Here is a 22754-nt window from a genome sequence, read left to right on the forward strand (position 1 = left end):
AGAGACTGACATCTGCTGGTCAGTTTCTAAACAAGCCCACCTGTTTTTTAGAGCAGGAATAACACAAACACTGCGTTTATCACTCTGGCTGGATTTTCCACTCAGGAAGTTCTGCTTCGAGTTCAGGTTTTCTGCCAGGCAGCTGTTTGATTGAGGGTTCCTTGAAAAATGTCATCTGTTCCTACGACTGTCCTTTTCTGGACAGAGGTCGTTCCCTGGAATCTGCTGCAGCCACTGACTGCTCCAGTTTGGGAGTTTCGGCTCCACGCGCACCACAACCACTGGAACCACCGAGGTCTCTCCACAGCGTCTCCATTTCCTCTATTAGCCCCTGGTGTTTCTCGGGCTTCTTGTGTTCTTGATGTTGCCATCACTAGGGACTGCTACATCACTACAACACTCTTTTCTGCTTTGTCCACCACAATGCCCTGTTTGGTTAACCGTCACTTTTTTATTGGACTGGATCTGGAAATCCCACAGGATCCCAGCTGTACTGTTCTGTCTGGCCTCTTTTGCTGCCAGGATTTTCATTCAGTCAAGTAGTTTGGATCTGGAAGGAAATGCAAACGAATGTAAAAGAAACATTAAAAAAAATAAATCAGTTTTTATTTACATTTCATAAAAAATGACAGAAAATTGCTTATAATCTTCTAAATCAGTTGAAGTATTTTCATTAGCATTACAGCAATCAAGTCATACTTATTATTCCATCTTGGCCACTTCAAGATTTCAATAGTACTTTCAGCATGCTGTTAACATTTTTAAAAAATCCTTTAAACCCAAATCTGCCAGGTGTATGAATATTTTTGTGATATAGCTGCACATATTGTAAATAGATATAACTTTTACATAATGTGTTTTTGTTTTAAAGCAAAAAGAAGACATGAAACATCTGAATTTGCTTAAGAAGCATCATTTTATTTTCAGCTGTGACAAAAAATAAAGAAAAAAAACAAACAAAAACACAGTAACCTCCTCAGAGTCCAAATGGTCAGGATTAAAGTGCAGAATCGTTTTTCACAGCTTGTGTAAAAAAAAAAATTAAAAAAAAAAAAAAAAAAAAAAAAATTAAATAAGACAAAAAAAGAATATTATAACAAAGTATCAAAACTCACAATGGAGATCCTGAAAATATAAATATGATACAGAAGAAGATGAAATCTTACAGGTCATGGTGTCAACTCTGATGTTCAGTTCGCTTGAATCAGGCTGATGCATTAAAATAAAAACTCAACAGGAAATCAGTTCATGTTTTCGAGTCGTTGGCAAGGCTAGCTTACAACAAAGGCACAGCATTGTTCAGAGGTAACGATCCTTTGCGAAGAAGTGCTGCGGTGACATTCTCAGTGATCAACACGTCCTGGCTGACATCTAATATGCTCGACATGGCTCAGACAGGAGCAGTGGAGGAAACACGGAGCCACTTGTGTGTGCATGCATGTGAGAAACGGGGGAGGGCTTTTGTTAATTTTTCCCCTACAGAGTGACAGGCGTTTAACATGCTCTTCCAGTCTCACTGTTACCGGTGGGTACTTATTAAGATCTGAGGAAAAAGCTCCAGAAGAAATTACGGCCCTGAGCCAAAAAGATTTAAGGTGAGGAAGAGGTGAGGTTTTTAGTGCTCAGCTCTCAGAAAGAGTGATTGCAGCCTCTGTGGGCATCACAAGCAGTCAGAAACAGCACAGAACAGCACTCACAAAGAGCCAGTCTGTAGACGGCAGGCAGAACTGGGTCATCACAACCTCACAGTAGCAAAAACACCAGCGTTTCATCTCTAAAATGCAACCCAGCTAGCTTTTTCTGTGCCTAGCACTATATTGCATGGCACACACGATTTTAATTCAATTTGAGCTGCATCTAAATAATGAAATAAGTTCAATTTGCTACTGAGAGGGTGAACTTACCAGATCCCTTTTTTTTAACAGTTGAAAGGCTCCATCAGCGGCTTGCATTCAAATATCAACCTGAACTCACATTTATCATTTTCCTTATCACAAGTAGCCCAAGAGAAAAAGAAACAAGAAGACACGGCCCAGATCGGCCAGTTAGTGCAAACAAAAGTTTGTAGTAAAAGCGGCGAAGACCTGGCCACTACATCATGCAGCAAATTTAAAATAAACTAAAAGATTCGCAGAATAAAGACAGAGAGACGGTTTGTTAGAAGGTGCCGCAGAAGTCTGACAGTGCTGGAGATTATTTCTGAGGAGACAGACGCGTATATACAGAGATATTTACAGTACATCTAGCTCTTATATGTAAACAAACAGTGGGGTCGATCCTCAGGAGGACAGACAGGAACATGGACAGACAGCTGACATGATGAGGCAGTACCTGGTGATGTAACACCTTCACTATGATGCAGTACATCAGAAATGAGAGCATGGATTATTGGTTTTTTTTCCAGGATGGGGAATAGAGATGATCAGAATACGTACAGCGCCTTCCAAACATATTTACACCCCTCAAGTTTTTTCATACTTTCTCAGAACACAAACAGAAACTTCAATGTTTTAAATTGGGACTTTCTAGTGAAAAAGTAGAGGATTTCAGCAGCAAAACTTCCTTACACATAAAGTCAAAGCTACAGCTTTATCATGGATCACAGGTCAAAGTCCAGACCCAAATCCAATTGAGAAAATTGATGATAGCTATAAAATGTATATCTTATTTAATCATTTGTTTCTCTAGGATTCATAAGACGTTTTTGAAATGAATTGAATACCATGTACTTGGCATCTGACTGATATTGAGCTATTGTGCAAAGAAAAATGGGTAAAGATCTCAGTCGGTAAATGCGCAAAGTTAGCAGAGACAAGTCCAACCAGTTCATCAACTTAAAATCCCAATAAAATACATTAAAGTTTATGGTTCTGAAGCCTTTCTACTGGAAACCAGTAAATCCTTCCAAACTAAAGCGACAAATTGTGAAAAGGTTTATGGTATAAATACTCATCGAGGCACTGTAGCTGCAAAGTTGCAGTAACATTTGACTTGATTGCAGAAGGGTTGAAAAGTGAATGCGTACATTTATGAAAATTGGTTCTCAGGTTTTTTTTGTTTTTTTTTTTGTTTCAAAATAATTTTTAGCAGAGGTTTTTAGGTGTTTGAAGATGGTCTCAAAGCATTTACCCTGACACAGTGACAACACGTAAATTAAAAAATATTTCTGCCGTGCCTTTTTAACTGCAGTGATACCTCCAGTCTCCTTTCAGCTGGCCAGCCAATAAAAATATGGCGATATAACGTACGTATATAAAATATGTCTGTACATTTTCAATATTTAAAACATTTACAAAGTTGCCGCTTATGTACACATAATGTATTTGAGTGTTAATGTCAATGGTATGCACTAAGAACTCTCTAAATGGAGAGAAGAAGTACCAAATGTAGGACGTGTACTTTTACCATAAATTCAGTGCTACAGTATAAACAGGAGAGACGGGCAACTCCAAGTGGTTCATGACTGAATGGGGTCAGAGGGGCACACTGAAGCGGGAATTGACGTGGCAGCATTATTTACAGCCATGCATTTGTCAATTGGATACTTAAAGCTTGAAAAGTTTCACTTCACTTGTACAAGAAGGTCTACAAACTGTCCCTCAGACACTGGGAGGCCGTTGCATTTTGCTTGCATTTCTAATAAATTCTGTTCTGAGATCCAAAAGAAAACCAAACACAGCAAGTGTCCGTAGACACAAACTGCATCATGCAGTCTGGAGACATGAAGCGACGCGGCTGAAGATTTGCTGCTATGTTTTGCATGTGAAGTTACACACTACAGTAAAAAGCACAGTAAGTATTCTCTAGTGGGACCACTTCTGCTAAATCTATGTGATTGAAGTGTTGCGTGAAAATTTGTTTCTGATTGCATATGATATATTTTACTTTAGCTTCAGAAGCAGCTGCAGTGAGAATGTGTGTGTATGTGCACGTGCAGGCATCACACACTGGTGGCTTTTCAAATTCATATTTTCCCCCTGAGTCTATTCATCCGGCCTGCGCCAGCTAAAACCAGTGTCATCTGCTTCAGTCGTGACGGGCCATTAGAAAATCTCCTCCAGCAGCGTTCTGCCGCCCGAGGCAGGTGGGTCACTGTCTCCTGAGGGGTCAACTCCAACGTTGCCACACCTCTCGCGGCGCTTCACTCGGGTTGCTCCGGATGAGTGTGCAGGCCGTTGTCAGGGCGTGGGATGCTGTGGTGCTCCCAGAAAGCCTTGTGCAACTGGTCCAGTTCAGACATCAGCGGCAGACCAATGTCCAAGTGCATCTTGAGGTTCTCCAACCACTCCTCCAGTTTAGAGAATGCAGGTCTGTAAAGTTCAAAGGGCACAAGGAAAAATGACCTTTGGATTCATCATCAAAAGCCCTTCTCACCCAGAATTTTCTAACAGTTTTTATTCCTCCATCTAAGTAGTTTTAGAAATCAGAGTTTTGTGCTGCTGTAGATGTTGTCACTTAAAAGCAAATATCATATATAACAGATACATAACTTTAAAAAAATATATCAAAGGAGCAGATTTTGCGAGCAGAAAGGAACATTTAGACCAAGAAGGTGAGATTTTCCAATGCTTCACTTTGTTTTGAATAATCTTAGACTATTTTGATCAGATAGTCACTGGGAGATTAGGAAGAGTAACAATGCTGGTCAAAAATAAAAAGTTAAAATATGCTGGCTAGTCAGTTACTTTAATTACATCTTCATATTCTTATTTGTGGCAAACTGCAGGTATGGATGGGTCTTAAACTTGATACGTTCAGCTACATTTCTTTTAACATTCTCCTCTTCATTCAACAAATCACCATACAAATGTTCAATTCATGAATTGAAGCTGAGTTCATAAAGCTATAACCTTTTTTGTTCTTGGATATTTAATTTGTGATTCTTGCGTATCTATTGCTTTTGGACAATGAAATCAATTTAACCTCTACAGACAAGTCTGAAAAGGTTGTAAAAACAGGTAAAAAACTTTCCCAATAAAACAAAATCCCAGGTAATGAAATATTTTTAAGTCCGATTTCAGTGCACATTTTTTGGGAGATTTCTGACCTTTTGTCTGCATCGAGGTCACAGCACAAAGCAGCAATAGGAAAGAAGGCAGGGGGACAATTGGGAGGATAGTAGTTCTCCAGGAAGCCAGAAATGTTCAGTCCAAAGTCCATCGCTCTGGGGAGGTAATCTGGATCTGCGTTGACCCGACCAATGATCTGCAGAGGGCAAAACAGGGAAAAGGTTAAAAACACGAGTGAGAAGATTTGAAGATGGAGGTGTCTGAAGAGTTTCTACTGGAAACCAGTAAATCCTTCCCAACTAAAGCAGATTGCTCTCGCCAGACCAAAACAATCTGTCTGTCAGTCGCCACATAAGGCTTTGCTCTACTGCACACTAATCCGTCACACAGTCGCTGAAAAATGCTGTCCATCTGGAGAAGTCATAGTCTGGGGCCTCTGACCGACTTAACTAAACCCATGAGCCCAAATCATAGGAGCAGGAGGATGATGTGTGTCCAGGCTCCCTTCCAACAACTCAGCAGGGCTGCTGGAAAAAATGTATTCCACTTTTAGAGACGTTGAAATTTGGCAGAGTGAAACTATTCCCTCATAAAATGAAATGGAAAATGCATTTAATGAGTTTGAAATGTTGACAAAATCCATCAAAAGTCGCCAAAATGGCAGATTTTTCAAGCAGAATAGACACAACAAAAAAGGAAAAAATGATGAGTCAAACTTTCTACTAGGGCTCACATTTTGCAAACTCCACTGCCGGACACCGACTAAAATGAGGCCCTTTACTGGCATCGTGGTTACCCTCAGTGCACTTGGTACCACCTCTAATTACTGCATCCACGGACAACCCTTCCTTCCTGTGCAGAAGGACGGAGCGGTTTGCAGTTGTCCTATGGCAGCGGCGGACCACAGATTCTGGTAGGTACATGTTCTGAGGCAAAATAACTTTTTATTTTTAAAGGGTCTGAAAAAGTCAGCCAAACACAGCAGCACTCAGTCGGAGCTGCCAGCCACTGAACAGACAATTAAAAAGCATCAATCACATCTCCTTTTATCAGCAGGGTGTTTCTCCTGTCTGATTTAAAGCCTCAATTGGAGACATTTTGGTAAATCTGCCTTAAAATCGGGTTCATTGCAAGGATGTTGCATTCTGATCCTAAATATTGGACAAGGGAAATTATCTTTTATAAACTGATGCATCTTTTGGTTGGCAGGGAAAGGTTATTAATCCCAAACATGCAAATAAAAGTATTTATGCTCAGGTTTATTGCACATTAGTTCTTAGCTTTATACAAGCTAAACAGCTACTTACCTCACATAGCATAATACCAAAGGAAAAGATGTCCACTCTCTCATCGTAGCTTTTGCCTAAACAGGACATAAAATAATGATAGTATATAAATTACTAGCATAAATCAGCAGGAAAAGGGCACAGAGAAAGTCAGGATTATTTAGATTACCACATGTTCTGCTGTATATCATACCATGAATCATCTCCGGAGCCATCCAGTAGGGGTTCCCCACCACCGTGTACCTCTTCCTGCGGTCGGGCTTCTTCAGGCCCGACAGTTTTCCCTGCGTCAGCTTATTTTCACATTTATCGTCCACCATGAGCCGAGCCAGGCCAAAGTCTGCCACCACCAGAGTGTGGTCCTAAATGAGCAGATATTCAAAAAAGTGCTTTTAGTAAGTGTGATAGTCAAGATATAAGCTTCAAAATATTGTGCTTTAGCAAAGTGGTTGGAATTTTTTAACTCAAGGTTTTCAGAGATGCCTTTTTTTTATGTATAATGTTTTCTTCTGTTAGGTCAAGCAAAATTAATCTGTACATTTTAAATTGTTTTTCAGCATGGAAAAAGGTTAGTGCACAAAATATTAACACACTTAAACAATAAAGGTGTGTAAGCACAGACATATTTGAGTGGAGTAAACGTTCCTTACCTCTCGGACAAGACAGTTGTGCGAGTTCAGGTCCCGGTGGATTATGTTCATTGAATGCAAGTATGTCTAAGAGACAGATAAAAGAGGGGAGAGGGAAAATAAAAATAATTAATTAAACTGGGTGATCAAAAGTTGCCTCAAAGCAGAAAAGTAAAATTAAGCTGCACTCATTCTGAGAAAAACAAAACAAAAAAAGCTGATGTTTGCAAGCTTCTGAACACTTTTAGTGAGAGCTACAGGAACGATTTACACAAGGCTTGTATTGCTCTACGTTGACCACTAGAGGGAGGCAGCAGTGGTCATTGCACCTTGTGCTGCTGCTGTTGGAATCAGATTGACTTCTCAGTTTCTGAACTCACCATTCCAGCAGCAATGTCCTTTGCAAAACTGACCCTCTGGTTCCAGGGAAAGTTATTGTCCTGCAAATAGAAATTGCACTTAAATTTTAGGTTTCAGCAGACAAAACTGTTAAGGGTGAGAAAACCAGATAATTTCATTATAACACATATCATCCCATGTCATTCTTACCATCTTCTTGATTATTTCCCTCAGGGTTCCTCCCTTTATGTACTCTGCAATGAAGTTGAGTCTCTTGTCTTTGTACAGGACTCCGATGAACTTGAGCACGTTGGGGTGGTCCAGGCAGCGCATCACCTTCACCTGAGGACGGATTAACAAACAGTCACTTCAGTTATGGAGCAAAAAAAAAGCAAAAGTCAACAATAATGTCGGCCTGAAGCATTTTATATAATGCCTGGGACGATAAACATCCAAAGCAAAAGGCAAGTTAAGACTTCAGTACAGCAAACACATTTGTTCATTTAATCACATTTAATGTAACTATAAACTGATTAGGTTGCTACAAATGGTGCCACAACCGCAGCCTTCTCAGACTGGGCATTGTTACTGCTTGAGAGGTTAGGGCTACAATCACACCAAGCATTTGTCTTCCTGTTGCAAGCAAAATTAAAAGAGACCTGGTAATGTGAGACTTGCAGGGGAAAGTACAAAGCAAGCCCTTAGTAAAAGCTGCAACCACACACATAAATACACAGAAACATTAATAAATAGGTGCTTGAGGCTTCAATACTGAGGATGAAACACTAAGCAGAAGGCTAAATTCAGACTGTATCCTGAGGTCTTGGATGTCTGCTTGCTATTTAAATAAACATAATGGACACAGACACAATGAAGTGTCCGTACCGTTTAAGCTTTTTCTATTTTGCCATGTTAAAACCAGAAACTAACAATTTATGTGAGAAACCCATAATAGTGGAAAAGAAATGAGGCTTGGTTTTAAAAGGAAAAAGTATGTTACAAATTAAATTTGAAACACTGGAAATTAAAACGTCTACCCCACAATCAGACAACATAGAACCAGAACCACAATGGGTCGGTGTAGATTGAAGCAAATTCATCTGTGCATTAACTTAATGATACTAAATAAATCCATAACCAGCTCTTTAGATAAGTATTTTTACTTTAACTTTACAACAATGCAGTACTTCATGCTGTTTTACCAGATTAAATCCCAATAAAATATGTTGGAGGTGAAAATCTTCAAGGGGAATAACATTCTTTTTGTTGGCTCTGGCCATATTAAAGGGAATTTAATTGTAATTTTAGTAAAGACACAGTACATTAGTTTTATGAAAAGGATAAAATAGTGCGACAGAAGTCCAAATGTTTGTTCTCTGTTATAATTAAACATGAATTAAGAGTCTAGGGAGGCGTTAAGGTTTTGTGTGGGAGAGAAAAATTTGTCATTTGTGGGAGAAGAGAATGAAAGCACTCCCCCTCTTAAACTTTACCAGAGGTTATGCAAGGCATCGCCTATTCCCTGAAATTGCACCTTGTGGCTTCTTCTGACCAGTAATGTGTTGCTGTAAAAGTTGTGCTCAAACTAATTGTGAACATACTGAATCTTCTACATTAAACCTCTAACCTGCCCTGTAAGGTCTGCGCTCACCTCTTTCAGAAATGTTCTCTGTGTTTCGTCGTCAAAACGAATCAACTCCTTCATCACCATCACCTCCCCCGTTTCCTTGTGAGTCACCTGCAACATGACACAGCCATGTACAGACAGAGATGAGCGACAGGAAGGGAGAGCATTAACCGTAAAGAGTTCATTCATGACGACATGAGAACTGAAAAAATGTCCATGAAGTGTTAAAACCAACATCTTCCCTTCCTGCGTTGAGATTCCATCCAGCTTCTCTCAATGCTGCCATCTTCTGGAGGCTTTAGGTATGCCCACATTTGGCAGAAATGTGCAATATATAAACAGGGTTACCTTTATGGCTTGTCCGAAGCATCCCTTCCCGAGGACTTCTCCGTGGATGAGGTCAGACGGGCGGAAGATGCGGTGAGTCCGATTGGAGACGACCCGGAGCGACTCTGACCGATTGATGTCCTTCCTGTGTGAGACGGGTGATGCTGCGTTGCTGGAGCCCGGTGACTTATCAATGCTGCAGCTCCGCCTGAGAGAGACAAGAGATAAAGACAATCTGACTACAGTCCACACTGCAGTTGCATAATTTGTATGTGTTTTGTTGAGGAAAATTATTATTTTAGTGTTTAAAATAGTTAATCTGACGGCAGGCGGAAAAAGGTACATTTCACACTCTTATTTTGAATCAGACAAACAGGGGTCAAAATGCAGATCACTCAAATGGGGCCTCCCGCAGAGGCCAGAGCACAGAGCCATAAAATTAACATTCTTGCAGGCAGTGGGGGAGACCTGCCAGAGGCCAGCATTTGGGATGGTGTAAAATGAATGCAAAATAAAAGATTGAAACCCTAACATTTAATTTCTGAATATTAATACCATGTTTTTACTGAAGATTGTATTATTCCATTTTTAAACTACAAAATGATGAATGTATTTGAAAACTGTATTATCTGTGACAATATTAGAAGCAAATGGAAATTGTTACAATGAAATGTTTTGTTTTACTATTAGAAAATTGCTCAGGATTTATGCTAAATGGGGTTTTGTGAAGATAACCTTTCCTTGAACCAAATTACTGGATTTAAGTTTGTCCTGAGAATTTATGTAAGGAGAGATAACGGGAGAGACTCCGGATTCCACAAGTATCTGTGAAATCTTATCTTATGTTTTTCTTTACCCAAATGACCGTAGAAACCAGGAGGCCAGGATGCAGCTGTTCGCTCTTTTGTGAACCAGAGAGCAAATGGCCTTTGATCTTTGGCGTAAATTAGGAGGAGTTCTAAGTTTTTTTGAGTGTCCAAGGTAGCTTCCAGTTGGTCAACCAGAGGTACGCCTTAATTGAATATATTAAAAAGGAAAACACACCTTCAGTATAAGAGTTCGTGCACAGGAGTAATAATTCAGAAAGTTACCCCTATTTTGGTTTTTACATAAGCTTTCTCCAAAGACGCGTCTTTGTCTTTTCGTGTTCTTCCTTCTCTATTTTTTCCTGTTACAGGTAATGAGTATATCTCTGTATTTCTGCAGCTTTGTTAATTGATTCATGTGTTGCTTCATATAGAATTAAACTCTGTGATCTGTGACGTCAACGCGCAGTGTGGTGGTTCCACTTTCTAGCGGCTGCCCCGCCCGCTGAGAGGACCCGGGTTTTCAGGAAGAAGACGAGCCAAACGATTTGTCTAAAGTTTTTAATAATTATTCTTCCTTTACAGTTTTTAAAAAAACAGCTATTCTTACGTGATTATGCGTGATTTCAGGTTGCTGATGTCAGGGTTGGGAGCCTGGGTGATCGGCAGGGTGGGGCTGGGGCCGTCCGACACCGGGGTGAACAGGCAGCCGTCCACCTGATCCTCGGCCTCCGAGGAGCCTCCCTCCTGAGCATGAGGGTCATGTTCGATGGTGAGCTGCAGCAGCCGGCTGGTCTCCTGGATGAGCAGGTCGATCTTGAGAAAAAGAGAGGGTTCACATGAAGACCAAACTTCAGAGTGCACTGGGGGAACACTAGAAAGTATAACCCGGCTCTCTTTTCACTGAAACAGCTGCAACACAGTAGAGGGAAGATCCTGACGGCAGTTTCTACCTCATCCAGGGGAACGTTGTGAATGGGCGTCCCATTGATTTCCAGGATCTTGTCCCCAACATGGATGGAGTTTTTTACGTCTGGGCTGATGCAGTCAGGATCCACTCTGGAGTTAACACAAGAAAACAGGACAATAAGCACATTTAAACAAAAGGATAGAAACAACACACAGCAAAGTCAGAAGTAGAAGGAAACAAGTAAGACTAAATGAAATATAAAACCCTTTGACACTCACTGGGACACCCTGACAGTGCGCCCATGCTCCGGGCTGAAGCCATTGGCGGGGCTGAGCGGCTGGTCAATCGCCACAGAAAAGCCCCGCCCTCTGCATCCGTTGTTCCCCTCGCCAGAGGGGGGGATGGACACAAGCGTGACGGTGTGCGGGATCCGGGAGTGCGGCGAGTCCGGCAGCGACACGGGCGTCACGATGGTCTGGTAGTAACAGTGACCGCTGCAGTCAGAAGAGAGACGGGGAATACGATCGAAGGTTTGAGAAAAGCGGCTCTGCAGGGTGCGAGAAACCATGTGAAAGAAAGCCGAGCTCTCATTACATCTGTGTTTTAAGCATTACATGTTGTTGATGAGATCCAGCTCCAGCACATGGCGTTCACTGTGCAATCATTGTGTGGAGGCTGACCTTCAACGTGAGCAACTTAGTTTCGAAAGCCAACAAACGAGACGTTTTGTGTATAAGAAATGTGCTGGGAATTAACCTACGAGGGAATCAGTTCTGTGTCTTAACCTAATGTATGATTACAGAGTAATTTATGATCTGCATTTATTGCTCCCTATGTAATTTCACTTTCAACTTAAATTGTAGAAAACCTATTTAACAAGCCGGCTGTCGAAACTGAATGTCGGTAGAAACCATTGGCCTCATTGGATCTCAGGATGACTCAGTAATGGTGAGATCACAGCTGTTGCGTTACTTGCTGATTGACCTTTTTTTTTTTCTTTTTCTTGGTCATGACGAGGTAAAAGTGTCTCCCTGTGAGGCGAGATGCCATCGCGATGAAGCAGCATGATGGAAAAGACTGGAGAGCGCCTGAAGCTTTTGGGAGTTTCATTTTCAATCATCTGCTTGAAAGCGTGCGTCTTGTGACAGTCCCACTCAAACATCCCCGCTGGTAACGCGGCTTTGAGCAAATATACAAAACGTAGACAGGATTATGAAGCTCACACCTCTTATCTGTCATGAACAAAATTATTTAAAAGCATCGTTTTAACCATTTCGACACTTGAAGGTTAAGGTTTTAAATGCAGCAAGATGTGGTGGATGCTCACCAGTACAGTTTGGATCTCTCCACCAGCGCGTATGTGTCTCCATCACCGATAAAGGCCCTGCAGTTCAGACAGCTGAAGCATTCTGGGTGATACTTCTGTTCTCCTGCAACCTGCAGGGGGAAAAGAAAATTAATTATTCCTTCAAACTATGCAAGGTGCTAGCTTGTTTCACTGATCAAATAAAAAGCAACTTGCTGACAAGAAAAGCTTTTAAGCAGGGCGAGTTACAAGCTACACGAGGTTTTTACGGCCGATCTGGGAAGCAGGGTGAGGTTCGGTCACCGGGGTTAAAGCAGAGCTGCAAGATCCGAGATCGAGTTTGCAGCAGCCAGATGTCTGCGGCAGCCGGGGGCAGTTTTGTAAACAAGAAGTGCAATTGAATTACTGCTATAAAAACAGAGCAGGGCAGGAGGAAATGATTCACGCTGACAGATGTGTGGATGCTGCTCTGCTGGGGGTTCACATCTCTGATTGTTCTCCACACAGAAAACAGCTAAAATAATCAAACAAGTCTTTAACTGTAGTGTTGGGGAGAAAACAAGCACTTAAAGTACACCCTCTGCAGTACAATAACTGTTTATAACATTCATTTATTTAAAACATTCTTTAAAAAAACAACTTACTAAGCACCTTTTTAAATAAGCTTGCACCTTCTTGCTGACTCTTCTGCTGAAACCACTGATTAAATGGCTCTTTCCTCCACATTCCTGAGTTAATGACCTCCTTCAACTCTCTCAGGTAAATCGGTCGCTCGTCAATGAAGATAACGCACTCACTCAAACACTCAATGAGGGCCTATGGTTAAACATGAGCAGCAGCGGTCAGTGCCAAAGGTTGAGCCCACCAGAGCCGTTTCCTCCCTAGAGGCTGCGCTCAGCTTTTGCTTTCAGAGGCAGATTTTTAATCTTTCTTCAACCCTTCAACAGATCTAATCAACTGCAACAATCTGCAATGCTAATGACGTAAAGAAAGGCTAACAAGGGAGTTCTGCATACAAGACAATGAGGTTAAATCCATCTAATTACCCTACATGTTGTGAATCTAGCTTTTCTGCAGAATAAAAAACACAAAGGCCACGAAAGCCAGTTTGAATTTTCCTCAATTGTGTCCTGAAGAAAAAAAGCCTTAAATTAAAGCATTTAAATCATGCAAATAAATAGAAATACTCTGAGAAACTGACTGGGGATTGTAATTGGTCCATTTTTTGCTTGCCTTCCCTCACAAAAATACAGAAACAATGTTAATAATAAAGCAGAAATGACACCAAAGTTGGACAGAAAAGGGTCAACATAAGCTGATCACTCACAGGCTTCACAGAAACAAAGTGTTTATTTTAATAAATACTCCCTCTAAAAAAACCACAGTGGCAATAAAGCACCATGTGACTTTAATACAAGAACAATCTGATGTGATGCATTTCGTTTTTGTCTACCTCAAAAAACAGAAGAGACAGAATAACCAACCTTTATGATCAGGGCATAAAAGTGAAACAGAAATCTAATAAATTCATAAATCAGAGCCTGGATCTGACCTGAACAGACCCATGTGTGACATCCGAGATCTGAACGCAAAGGAGGAAGAAGGAAAACAACTTTCCCTTCATTACTTTGGGAATCACATTTGTTTATGGATATATGTGGATTTCCTCTCCCCGTCTGCGTCACTTTAGGTGCAGGCCTGTAAAGAAGGAGAGGACAGGAAGAGAGGACAGCTGGACAGAGACGTCGAGGGTGTCGGCTCGACTCAGCCTGTCACTAAGGCTGCCATTTGTCTGCCATGTGGGCACACACACCCATTTAAAGACAGACAGCTGCTCCCTTCCCATAAAACACATCCTTCCTTTCCAAAGCAGGGCAATGAAGAGAACTCACATATTTTAATTAAAATAAAACTAATTTCAACCACATGATCAGAATCTTTCTTAAAACGGAGCAGAGACGCATCACATGTCTGGTTCCTCTGGATGTTACCGTCTTTCTCATCAGGACTGCGGGTGTGTTGTGTCTGTGGTGAATCTAATGTGGATGAGCTCATCATCACGCTTCTGACTGTGGCTCTTCATTTTATCTCTATCTCTGACCAAAATCAGCCTCCAACAACAAACCACAGACTATTCTGATTTCGCCCCTTCGGTCCTGTGAGTCCACACGGTGCACGACTAAACACTGTTGCACAACAATAAGGCATCTTTATACGTTTCTATCACAAATTAATAACCTTAAGGATGAAAGGCTAATTTATTAAATCAGGGGGGGTTGCATTCAGATCAACTGTATTAGTGTGAGCTAAACACTTTCTCCACAACCTTTGCATCAATTAATAGTCAGAAATGGTTTTCAGGATATTTAATTATACAGAAACAGTAACTGTTTTTTAACTTTATTGTCTTTAGAGATTTAACTGGTCAGACTTTTGCTAGCCAACACAGATTTTTATATTTTTATAAGGCCTTGACTTGCTGGTTACTTTCCACTTTGCACAAAAAAACACAAATTAATTTTGCATTGTTTGTTTTAAAGCAACAATTTTATGTGAAACATTTTCAATTAAACACAACGTAAAATGAAAGAATAAGAAAATAATTCATGTTATTGCCAAGAACCTTTACCTATCTTTACTAAACTTTTGGACAAGATACTGTGTGTCGATGGGCTTTTTCATTTTGATAAATTTAATAAAACAAACAAACAAAAAGCTCCTATTGAGAGTTCACTTTAATAATTGACCAAATAAGCCTTATGAGAAATGTTAAAAAAACAAAACCGTCAATAAAATATTTTTTTGGGAGGGCTAAAATATTTAAGTTAAAAGGAGCAGGAATTCTGAAAAATCTATTTTATTATTTTCTTTTCATTAAGTCCAAAGTAGAACTTCAATCAATTTGTTAATTTGAAACACAAATTAGGTAGCATGGATTTTGTCCATTTTAACAGATTCAGCAGCCAAAATTACAACTGTACATAAAAAAAACCATAAATAAAATGTAAGTTTAAAATAAATCCTAAATTTTGTTTTAAGTGAAGTTAACGGTGTTGTTTCACCACCGATCCAAATATTTGTAGAAAATAAATACCATTAACGGCTATAAAGTTAAAGTACTGGTCCAAATTTAAAACATTTTTAAAATGTTTTGTCCATGAGCATAAAATAAATTATTTGTGATCATTTTTACAAAAAGCCAGCTGTACTTGAGCCGTTGACTGCAGTTTTCTAATCGACTAGAAAAACTGCAGAGGTGATGGAAGATCCATTAAATCACCAGTTTTTGGCACAAAAGTTTTCTTAGTTTGTAAGAATTTATGAAATTTGCTGATTCCTTAAGCATTATTCTGAGGACTTTATGATGGCATATTAACCACCTAAAGCTAAACTGTTTAAAAAGTGCAGGCTGTAAATCATAGTTCTATAGCATTACAGAATTGTCTTGAGTGGATTTCTGGTAAATTGGGAAAAATGGAAAATGCAAAAGTGAAAAACAGCTCAAAGAAAACCAGAAGGGCTTTTTGTTGAGATGTAATTTTTATGGGTGTTTAAGGGTCTTTGAACACTGGCCCAACTTTGCTGCTTGAGATTTTAACTTCTTTTACTTTTCTCCTGTTTTTGTTTTCTGATCTATCAAAAGTCTCCTGTGGACTTGTGTTGAAAATCAGCAAAGCTACTTTAACACTAAAACAATGCAATTGGAGTTCCACTGTATTTGTAATTGTCCATAGCTAAATAAATAATAGATAAATAAATAAAATATCTTAAACAATATCCAAACCTGCAACCACTTTTAAGGTTTGTGATTGATTTCGTCTTTTATTTTGTCTTCCATCTTGTTCTCCTTTGTTGTTGAAGTCAAACTTTGTCTGTTTATGAGCTGCATCTTTCATTTAATTTCTATTTTAATGTTACGCCATCAACCTTCCTGGGGTTTCCAATCCTGGCTTATCTACTGGGTTGTACCATCGTCAATTTCTTTTAAAATTGAATAATATGCAGTACTTATTAATAATTTAGGTATTTGGTGATGTTAATGTGAAGTTAATTTATTGATTTTTTCCTCGTTATTCATACATTTCATGAATGCATTATTTTTATTTCTTACATTAGTCATGTTTCTAAGCGCGTCGTTCAGTTCCCGTTTTAGTAAAGTTTTATTTCAGACTTTCCACCGTAACATTCTTCAAATTCCCCACGTAATTTCACAATTCCCTTGTGGATTAAATGTTGCAACAGGAAAACAGACTGAAGCAGAGCACACTGCAAACATGAGAAGAGCCCTTAAAAAGATGAAGTCATGCAGTTATTTATATAAAAACAGATGAGTTGCGACAAAAAGGGGAACCAAGGATGAAAATAAACCAGTAGGTTTCAAAATATTTTTCATTCTACTCGACTCCAGAGAAGAGTACTGATAAGATAAATAACAGCACTGACCTTAGCACCCAATGTTAACACTGACTTTAGCTCATATATTCATCTGCAGTTTGAGAGCAAACTCAATCGCTGGTCCTTTTAATCTGCTTTACCTTTCTTTTGATCCTATAAACTTTATGTTCATTAATTAAATAAATAAATAAAAACAGCTCTATCTGACGTAACACAGAGAGAAAGCAAAAAGTGCCAAATACCAAGAAAAATAAACATATCAAAGGGACTCCACAGAGCTTACATTCACATAAATATGATTAAAATGTTGCAGAAAGCTGTGATCAAGACTGTTTGAGCAGAGAGACGGTCAAACAAAGTTTACCAAGAGCGCTGCTCACACGTTTAAGCTGCTGTGGGAATAATTTAGGGAAACAGAACTGGAATGAAGACAGTGAGCCACATTGATGCTCTCTGAATGGAAACCCCCTTCCACCACAAACAGTACAGTAACACAGTAGATACACACAGGCCTCCTCTAATGAATTCTGGCTTCTCGCTCTGCAGATCCCACATCCACTGTGGTAAAATGAGGAAACCCATCGCTGTGTTTAGAAAGCGGCAAATTAAAAAAATACCCTGAAAGTTGTACTTTTATGTTAGATAGCTGAGAAAGAGGAGCTTCTAAAACTGGAAGGCATGTCTCGTCAGTTGTTCGCAATAAAGCAAAAATAGAGCAGGACTGTAGTTTTAGAGTGATACAGTGGCCTACTTTCAAATGACCCACAAAATGCAGCATCACGGGTTGAATTCAGCGTTAAATTTTTAAAACGCATGCAGGAAAGCGACCCGGCAGACCGTCCCCCGCCCCCTCCGTGAGCCTGCCTGCGTCCTGGCCCGTCCATGAATACTACATATGATCCAAAAGGCACCCAGGAAGTGAGAGCAGTGGCCGTCCTCACCTTCTTATCCCGTCTCCACAGCCTGAGACAGCAGAAGCTCCAGAAAAACAAGTCTCCCACCATGTCAGCGAGAGCTGGAGTCTCCTCCTTGCTCTTCTAGTTCATTCTACTGAGGCAAGCGTTTCCCCTCGCTGTCACAACAAAACACTGGCAGCAGCCAAGCCGAGCGGAGTCACAGAGCTGCAGACGGAGGGAGGGAGAGAAAGAGAGAGGGGAGAGCAGCCCACGCCTTTGCAGCTTAGCTCATCTCTGAATCAATGTCCCTCCTCCAGGCTCTTCCACCCATCCCTCTACCCTCTTACTTTTTGCAATGACCTCATCGTTTCCTGTTTGGACCCGCCCACTCTTGGCACATGCGCCCGCCAGCCAGATGCAGCCAACACACACACCTCCACCTCCACCTCCACACACACCCCCTGATGTTGTCTTTAGAAATCTCCTCATCAAAAACACGCATTTTCTTGTAATCTGTTTGGGATGTTGAGACTTGTGTGGGATTTTTTTTAAATGGTTTTCTTAGGTGCTGCTTGTAAGTTGTTGTTTTTTTTTTTATTTTACTTTTTTCTTATCAACAATCTGACTACTTTCAAAATAACGTTTCGTTGTTTGTTAAGCCTCTCAGCCCCATGAATCATTCAGACAAAACCAAATGACAACAGATCAGGTTTGAGTCAACAGGCAGCAACGGGACCCGACAAGATCTCAAAACTATTAAACAGACAGAGACACAAATTGCGCCAATTTTTAACAAAAAAAAGAAAGAAACGCAATCTAACTATGAAAGTGTTTTATAATTTTCAGTTTTTTAGTGACATCACTTTCTGATAGTTTCGAGAGCTGGCACGACTTGTTTTGTCGAGACTTGCTAAATAAATAAAACCACCAAACTTTAAGAAAAGCAAGAGTAGAAAGCCTTGCGAAACTTTGAACTTTTTCACACCATTGTTGTTAGCAGCTGCTGAAAGTAACTAAAAAAGTTACTTTAAATGTAACGTAGTTACTTTCCAAATCAAGTAATCAGTCTTCTAACTAAGTTACTTTTTCAAGTAGTAATCAATCAGTAATCTGACTAAAGTTACTTTTTTAAAGTAACTTTGCCATCACTGCAACCCAGTAGCTTCACTATCAGCATGTGAATGGAAATGACGGATTTCATATAAAACAAAATAGTACTGTGATTTAAGTGGCCTCTTCATCTTACGTTTAGGTTTTCAGCAGGGTTAAATACTTTGAAAGTAAAGCAAACATTCAGTTACTAGTGCTGTAAAGTACATCTAATTAATTACGGTTTTCTCTTTCTTTACTTGTACAGATCACAGAAATGAAACGTCCTGCGGTCCAGCGGGTTCTGACCCCGTCCTCGGCGACGAAGCGTGAGGTTATTAATAGAAGGTCAAATGAACTCTGTGTGCTTCCTGCTGGTTGTCATGATAAAGTGGTGGAGACAGAGTCCAGGTACTGGTCCAGGCTGCTGGACCATTATCAAGTTACTGTGGGAGTTCTGGATGCTGCATCAGAAACTGGACTGAGACATCCAGACATCAACGGCAGAAGGCTGGACAGCCAATGTAATTAATCTGACTGTTTCAACCATACAAAGTTGACCAGGTTGAACTTTGTTGTACATTTATATATTTATACGTGAAAACATTTAGGATAAAGTTGGAATCAAACTAGCAACCGATAGCTGCTCTTCACACCCAGACTCAACCGCTACTGCTTTGACTAATCGATCCGATCTAAAACAAACATGAGCCATAAAACAACTGAGATGCTAATCTCATTTTCTTTCTGTTTTACTTTGTGCGCCAGTATCAGGAGGACTCAACAAGTTACACAATACAAGCAAACCAAACCTGTTTGTTCTGTTTTCACTCAATAATTTTGAGTTTTATGTGATACGTCAAAATGCCATGATTAACTTTTCTCTTTTTCAACGAGGGGTTTCTATTGACTACAACAGCAGTTAGGTTGAAAAACTCAAATGAGATTTAATTTAAGTACTGTAAGGTGAGTTATAGATAAAATATTTTCATAAGCCATTTTTTCTAAAGTCTAGACTTTAAGGTTTATGTCTCTTTTCATAGCTAAAACCTGGTAATCTCCATACTTTGTACTCTGTTAATAACAGGCTATTGTGTAGGATTTAAAGGCTTTTCTTCTCCTTACTTTAAGTGTTGATAAGTGAAAGGTGTTAAAAGATTTACTCTAAGTGATTAACTAAAGATGTATTTGTGTTATGAAGTGTAACCACATTTCTGGAAAAGAAAATCAAAACAGAAATATATATATATCTATCTATTTTTTAAAAGATGTCCGTTGATAACATAAATAATCAACGGTCACCAAATTTCACAGTATGATGAATCCAACACACCCTTAAGATGACAACATACACACCTCTGTGAGTGTGACAAGAAATGTGTGTACTATACAATGTGTTTCCATGACAACCAAACAGCTAAAAGAGGTGACAACATTAATAATTTACCCAAATGATCCACACTTACTGGCTTCCTTTTATCACATGGGATAAATGTTTTTGCTATTTAAATCCTATCCAGACTCAGGTCTCATAAATCACTTATTTTGTAGCGTTAGACTTCAGATAAAGTCTGTTTGTTTTTCCTTCATTTCATTCCGATAAAACCTCATTATGCTTGTTTTGCTGGGCGATCTCCTGTTTGTCTGGTATGACACAATGATGTAAGACTTAAGAACTGCTGCAAAACAGGTATTACTTAGTGCAGTCACTTGTTTGTTCCACTTCTCTTTAAATCTACTGAATTTTCCTTACCAAGAAGAAACCCCCCCCATATAATCCATGACTTCAAATTCAATTACTTGCATGGTAAAAAAGCAAAAGCAAAAGTGTGAGTTTAGTCAAGTTTGTTGTTTCTGAGGTCAGAAGTGAAACCAGCCCAGCCCGCAGCTACACCTCAGGGGGGATTTCAGCCTACAGAGGCTGCCGCTTTCGTCACGGTTTCCACACCAATGGGAGGAAATGAGAAGTCAATGTGGGTCTCTGACTGAAGCACCGAATGGAAAAACTGATCAAATTATGGCGTCTGATCCATACAGTTGACGTGCGATTGACTGAAAAGGCCCAGCACGCTGAACCCTCCGACTGTATGTGATGTGGGCCTCCGACCTCCCAGAGGTCAAGTCACATTCATCCCTCATGTTGCACAATTGAAAAAGTTCCTACAATCTCACAAGGAGCAGCATTTCTTGCAAAAAGATGAAAAATTATTTCCCAACAACACATGGCTGTGTGATCAGTTAGAGGCAAAACCAACCAGGAGGTATTTATAGAAACAGTAGGAAGATTTCTAGTTACACACAGCTTTGTAATACTGGTGGGAGTTGGTAAGCTGCAAATGTAGATGTGGGACTTTCCATTTAATGTTGACTCAGCAAAACATCTGGCAATTATTTCTGTACCAACAATGACAAACAATGGTTTGGGATTCAACCCAAAACTGCTACAAAGTTAACATTTATACCCCACTCATTAATGTGTCAGCCCATTTTACTTTATTGTAAAATGTTCAGAAAATGACTCTGTATGTAAAAGAGGTGCATTCCCTGATGTTAGCGCTCTCCATGTTTTAGGGAGTTTCATAAGGAAACACAAAGTTCCCTCAGAGGATTTTCAACTGCTTGTGATTTCGCAGAAAGATCTTGAATTCCTCCTCCTTCTGTTTCAAAACATTTTGTTGCACCAGAAAAAAAAAATATTGAAAGTGAAACAAAGGAAAAAACCCAAAACTGGCATAACTCCAAAGATCGATAGTAACTGAAAGTGAAGCATCACAATGGAAAGTACAGAAAACTGCTAATGTAGGACGCTTTGGGTCATGTGGAAACACCTGATTAAGGTCATATTAGCTGCAAATGTCAAAATAATAATAGTGAATGTATGAATTTAGCTGAGGCAGTAAGCAAGAACTTTTTTTTTCTATTAATGTGTACTCAGTACAGTTTTTACTCGACACTAAGTGGACATAAATTTTGTGTTGTGGTATTTATCGAATTGTTTTGCTTCATGTCCATTTTGAAAGACAGTTTAATATATAAAAGGTTTTATACCTATTTAGGAAAATTAAAGCAAATCCCTTTCACTTCTGGGGTGTTGTGTATTAAATTATGCTTTTTGCAAACAACATCCAGTAGCATGTAAAGTAGCATTGTGACAATATTCCGGCTTCCCAAGTTGCATTTTTAAAAAATATTTTAGATATGATTAGGAGTTACATTTCACAGAAAATACCTACGGGACCACTGCACTAAAGCCCATTGAAAACCTCCTGGTTATTCCACCAAAAATTGATTTCTGAACTCTTCCTGAGTTAAAACATTAGTATTGTTGTTTCTAAATTGACATAAACTTGTTTTCTTTGCATTATTTGAGGTTTGAAAGCACTGCATCTTTTTCTTTATTTTGACCATTTCTCATTTTCTGCAAATAAATACTAAATCTCTGCTTGGAATTTCAGAGACATGTAGTCAGTAGTTCGTAGAATAAAAGAACAATGTTCATTTTAATCAAACATATGTTTATAAAAAGTAAAATTAGAGATGTCAGAGGTAAATAGCTACTAGCTAACAGGATACTCTGCTAACCTAACAGAAAACTGCTTTTTATTTACACTGTATAGACATGATTATTTAAAAAAATAGAAATGCTTCTTCCAAAAAACATTGATAAATTGTTAAAATAATTGAATTAATAGTGCCTGATTCTGAACTAAACGTTTAGATATCTTGGATTATTGCCGACTGATTAGTTCTGAGTGACTGATTAGAAACAGACAGCAGGAAAGATGGAAAAGGAGAGGAACTTAAATTACATCAGCTAACTCTGATGTAATCACATCAATCAGCCTAAGGTTGTAAATAACTGAGAGCCTCGTCTCTGGCTGAATTACTCCCAATTTACCCAGTGCTGACACTGCAGAGAACAAAAGGCTCATTCTGAGCAAACAGTCAGTCAACACAATGCAATGTGATTGTCCAACACAAAACTATCCTAAAATATGCAAAACAACCGCCCTAAGCAAATAGTTGATTCATAGAGAGGAAACAATGGAGAGAAACTAAACCAATAATTGCAAGTAGTAGAAAAAATATATATGTTTAAAATGGTTCATTTATTTTCTATAGGCTTTTAACAAAT

At 39.3% G+C, this 22754-nt stretch overlaps 1 protein-coding gene across 3 annotated transcripts in view; it reads right to left on the reverse strand.

Annotated features, from left to right (window-relative positions):
* Positions 1–902: 902 nt before the first annotated feature.
* limk1a (LIM domain kinase 1a) overlaps positions 903–22754 on the reverse strand; it is a 50694-nt gene continuing 28842 nt past the window's right edge. For 2 of the 3 annotated variants that reach the window (XM_027999256.1, XM_027999257.1), the window contains 13 exons: positions 12261–12370; positions 11212–11427; positions 10977–11082; positions 10634–10839; positions 9239–9425; positions 8915–9001; positions 7474–7605; positions 7305–7364; positions 6946–7011; positions 6489–6657; positions 6317–6372; positions 5048–5205; positions 903–4310 (listed from right to left, as the gene is read on the reverse strand). In XM_027999256.1, coding sequence (XP_027855057.1) covers positions 4142–4310; positions 5048–5205; positions 6317–6372; positions 6489–6657; positions 6946–7011; positions 7305–7364; positions 7474–7605; positions 8915–9001; positions 9239–9425; positions 10634–10839; positions 10977–11082; positions 11212–11427; positions 12261–12370 — 1722 coding nt within the window. In that variant the 3' untranslated portion in view covers positions 903–4141. Of the gene's footprint in view, positions 4311–5047; positions 5206–6316; positions 6373–6488; positions 6658–6945; positions 7012–7304; positions 7365–7473; positions 7606–8914; positions 9002–9238; positions 9426–10633; positions 10840–10976; positions 11083–11211; positions 11428–12260; positions 12371–17575; positions 17827–22754 lie in introns of those variants that run through there. The other variant, XM_027999258.1, reaches the window with a different exon arrangement.

The sequence above is a fragment of the Xiphophorus couchianus genome, chromosome 18, assembly GCF_001444195.1.
Source record: "Xiphophorus couchianus chromosome 18, X_couchianus-1.0, whole genome shotgun sequence".
Taxonomy (NCBI): domain Eukaryota; kingdom Metazoa; phylum Chordata; class Actinopteri; order Cyprinodontiformes; family Poeciliidae; genus Xiphophorus; species Xiphophorus couchianus.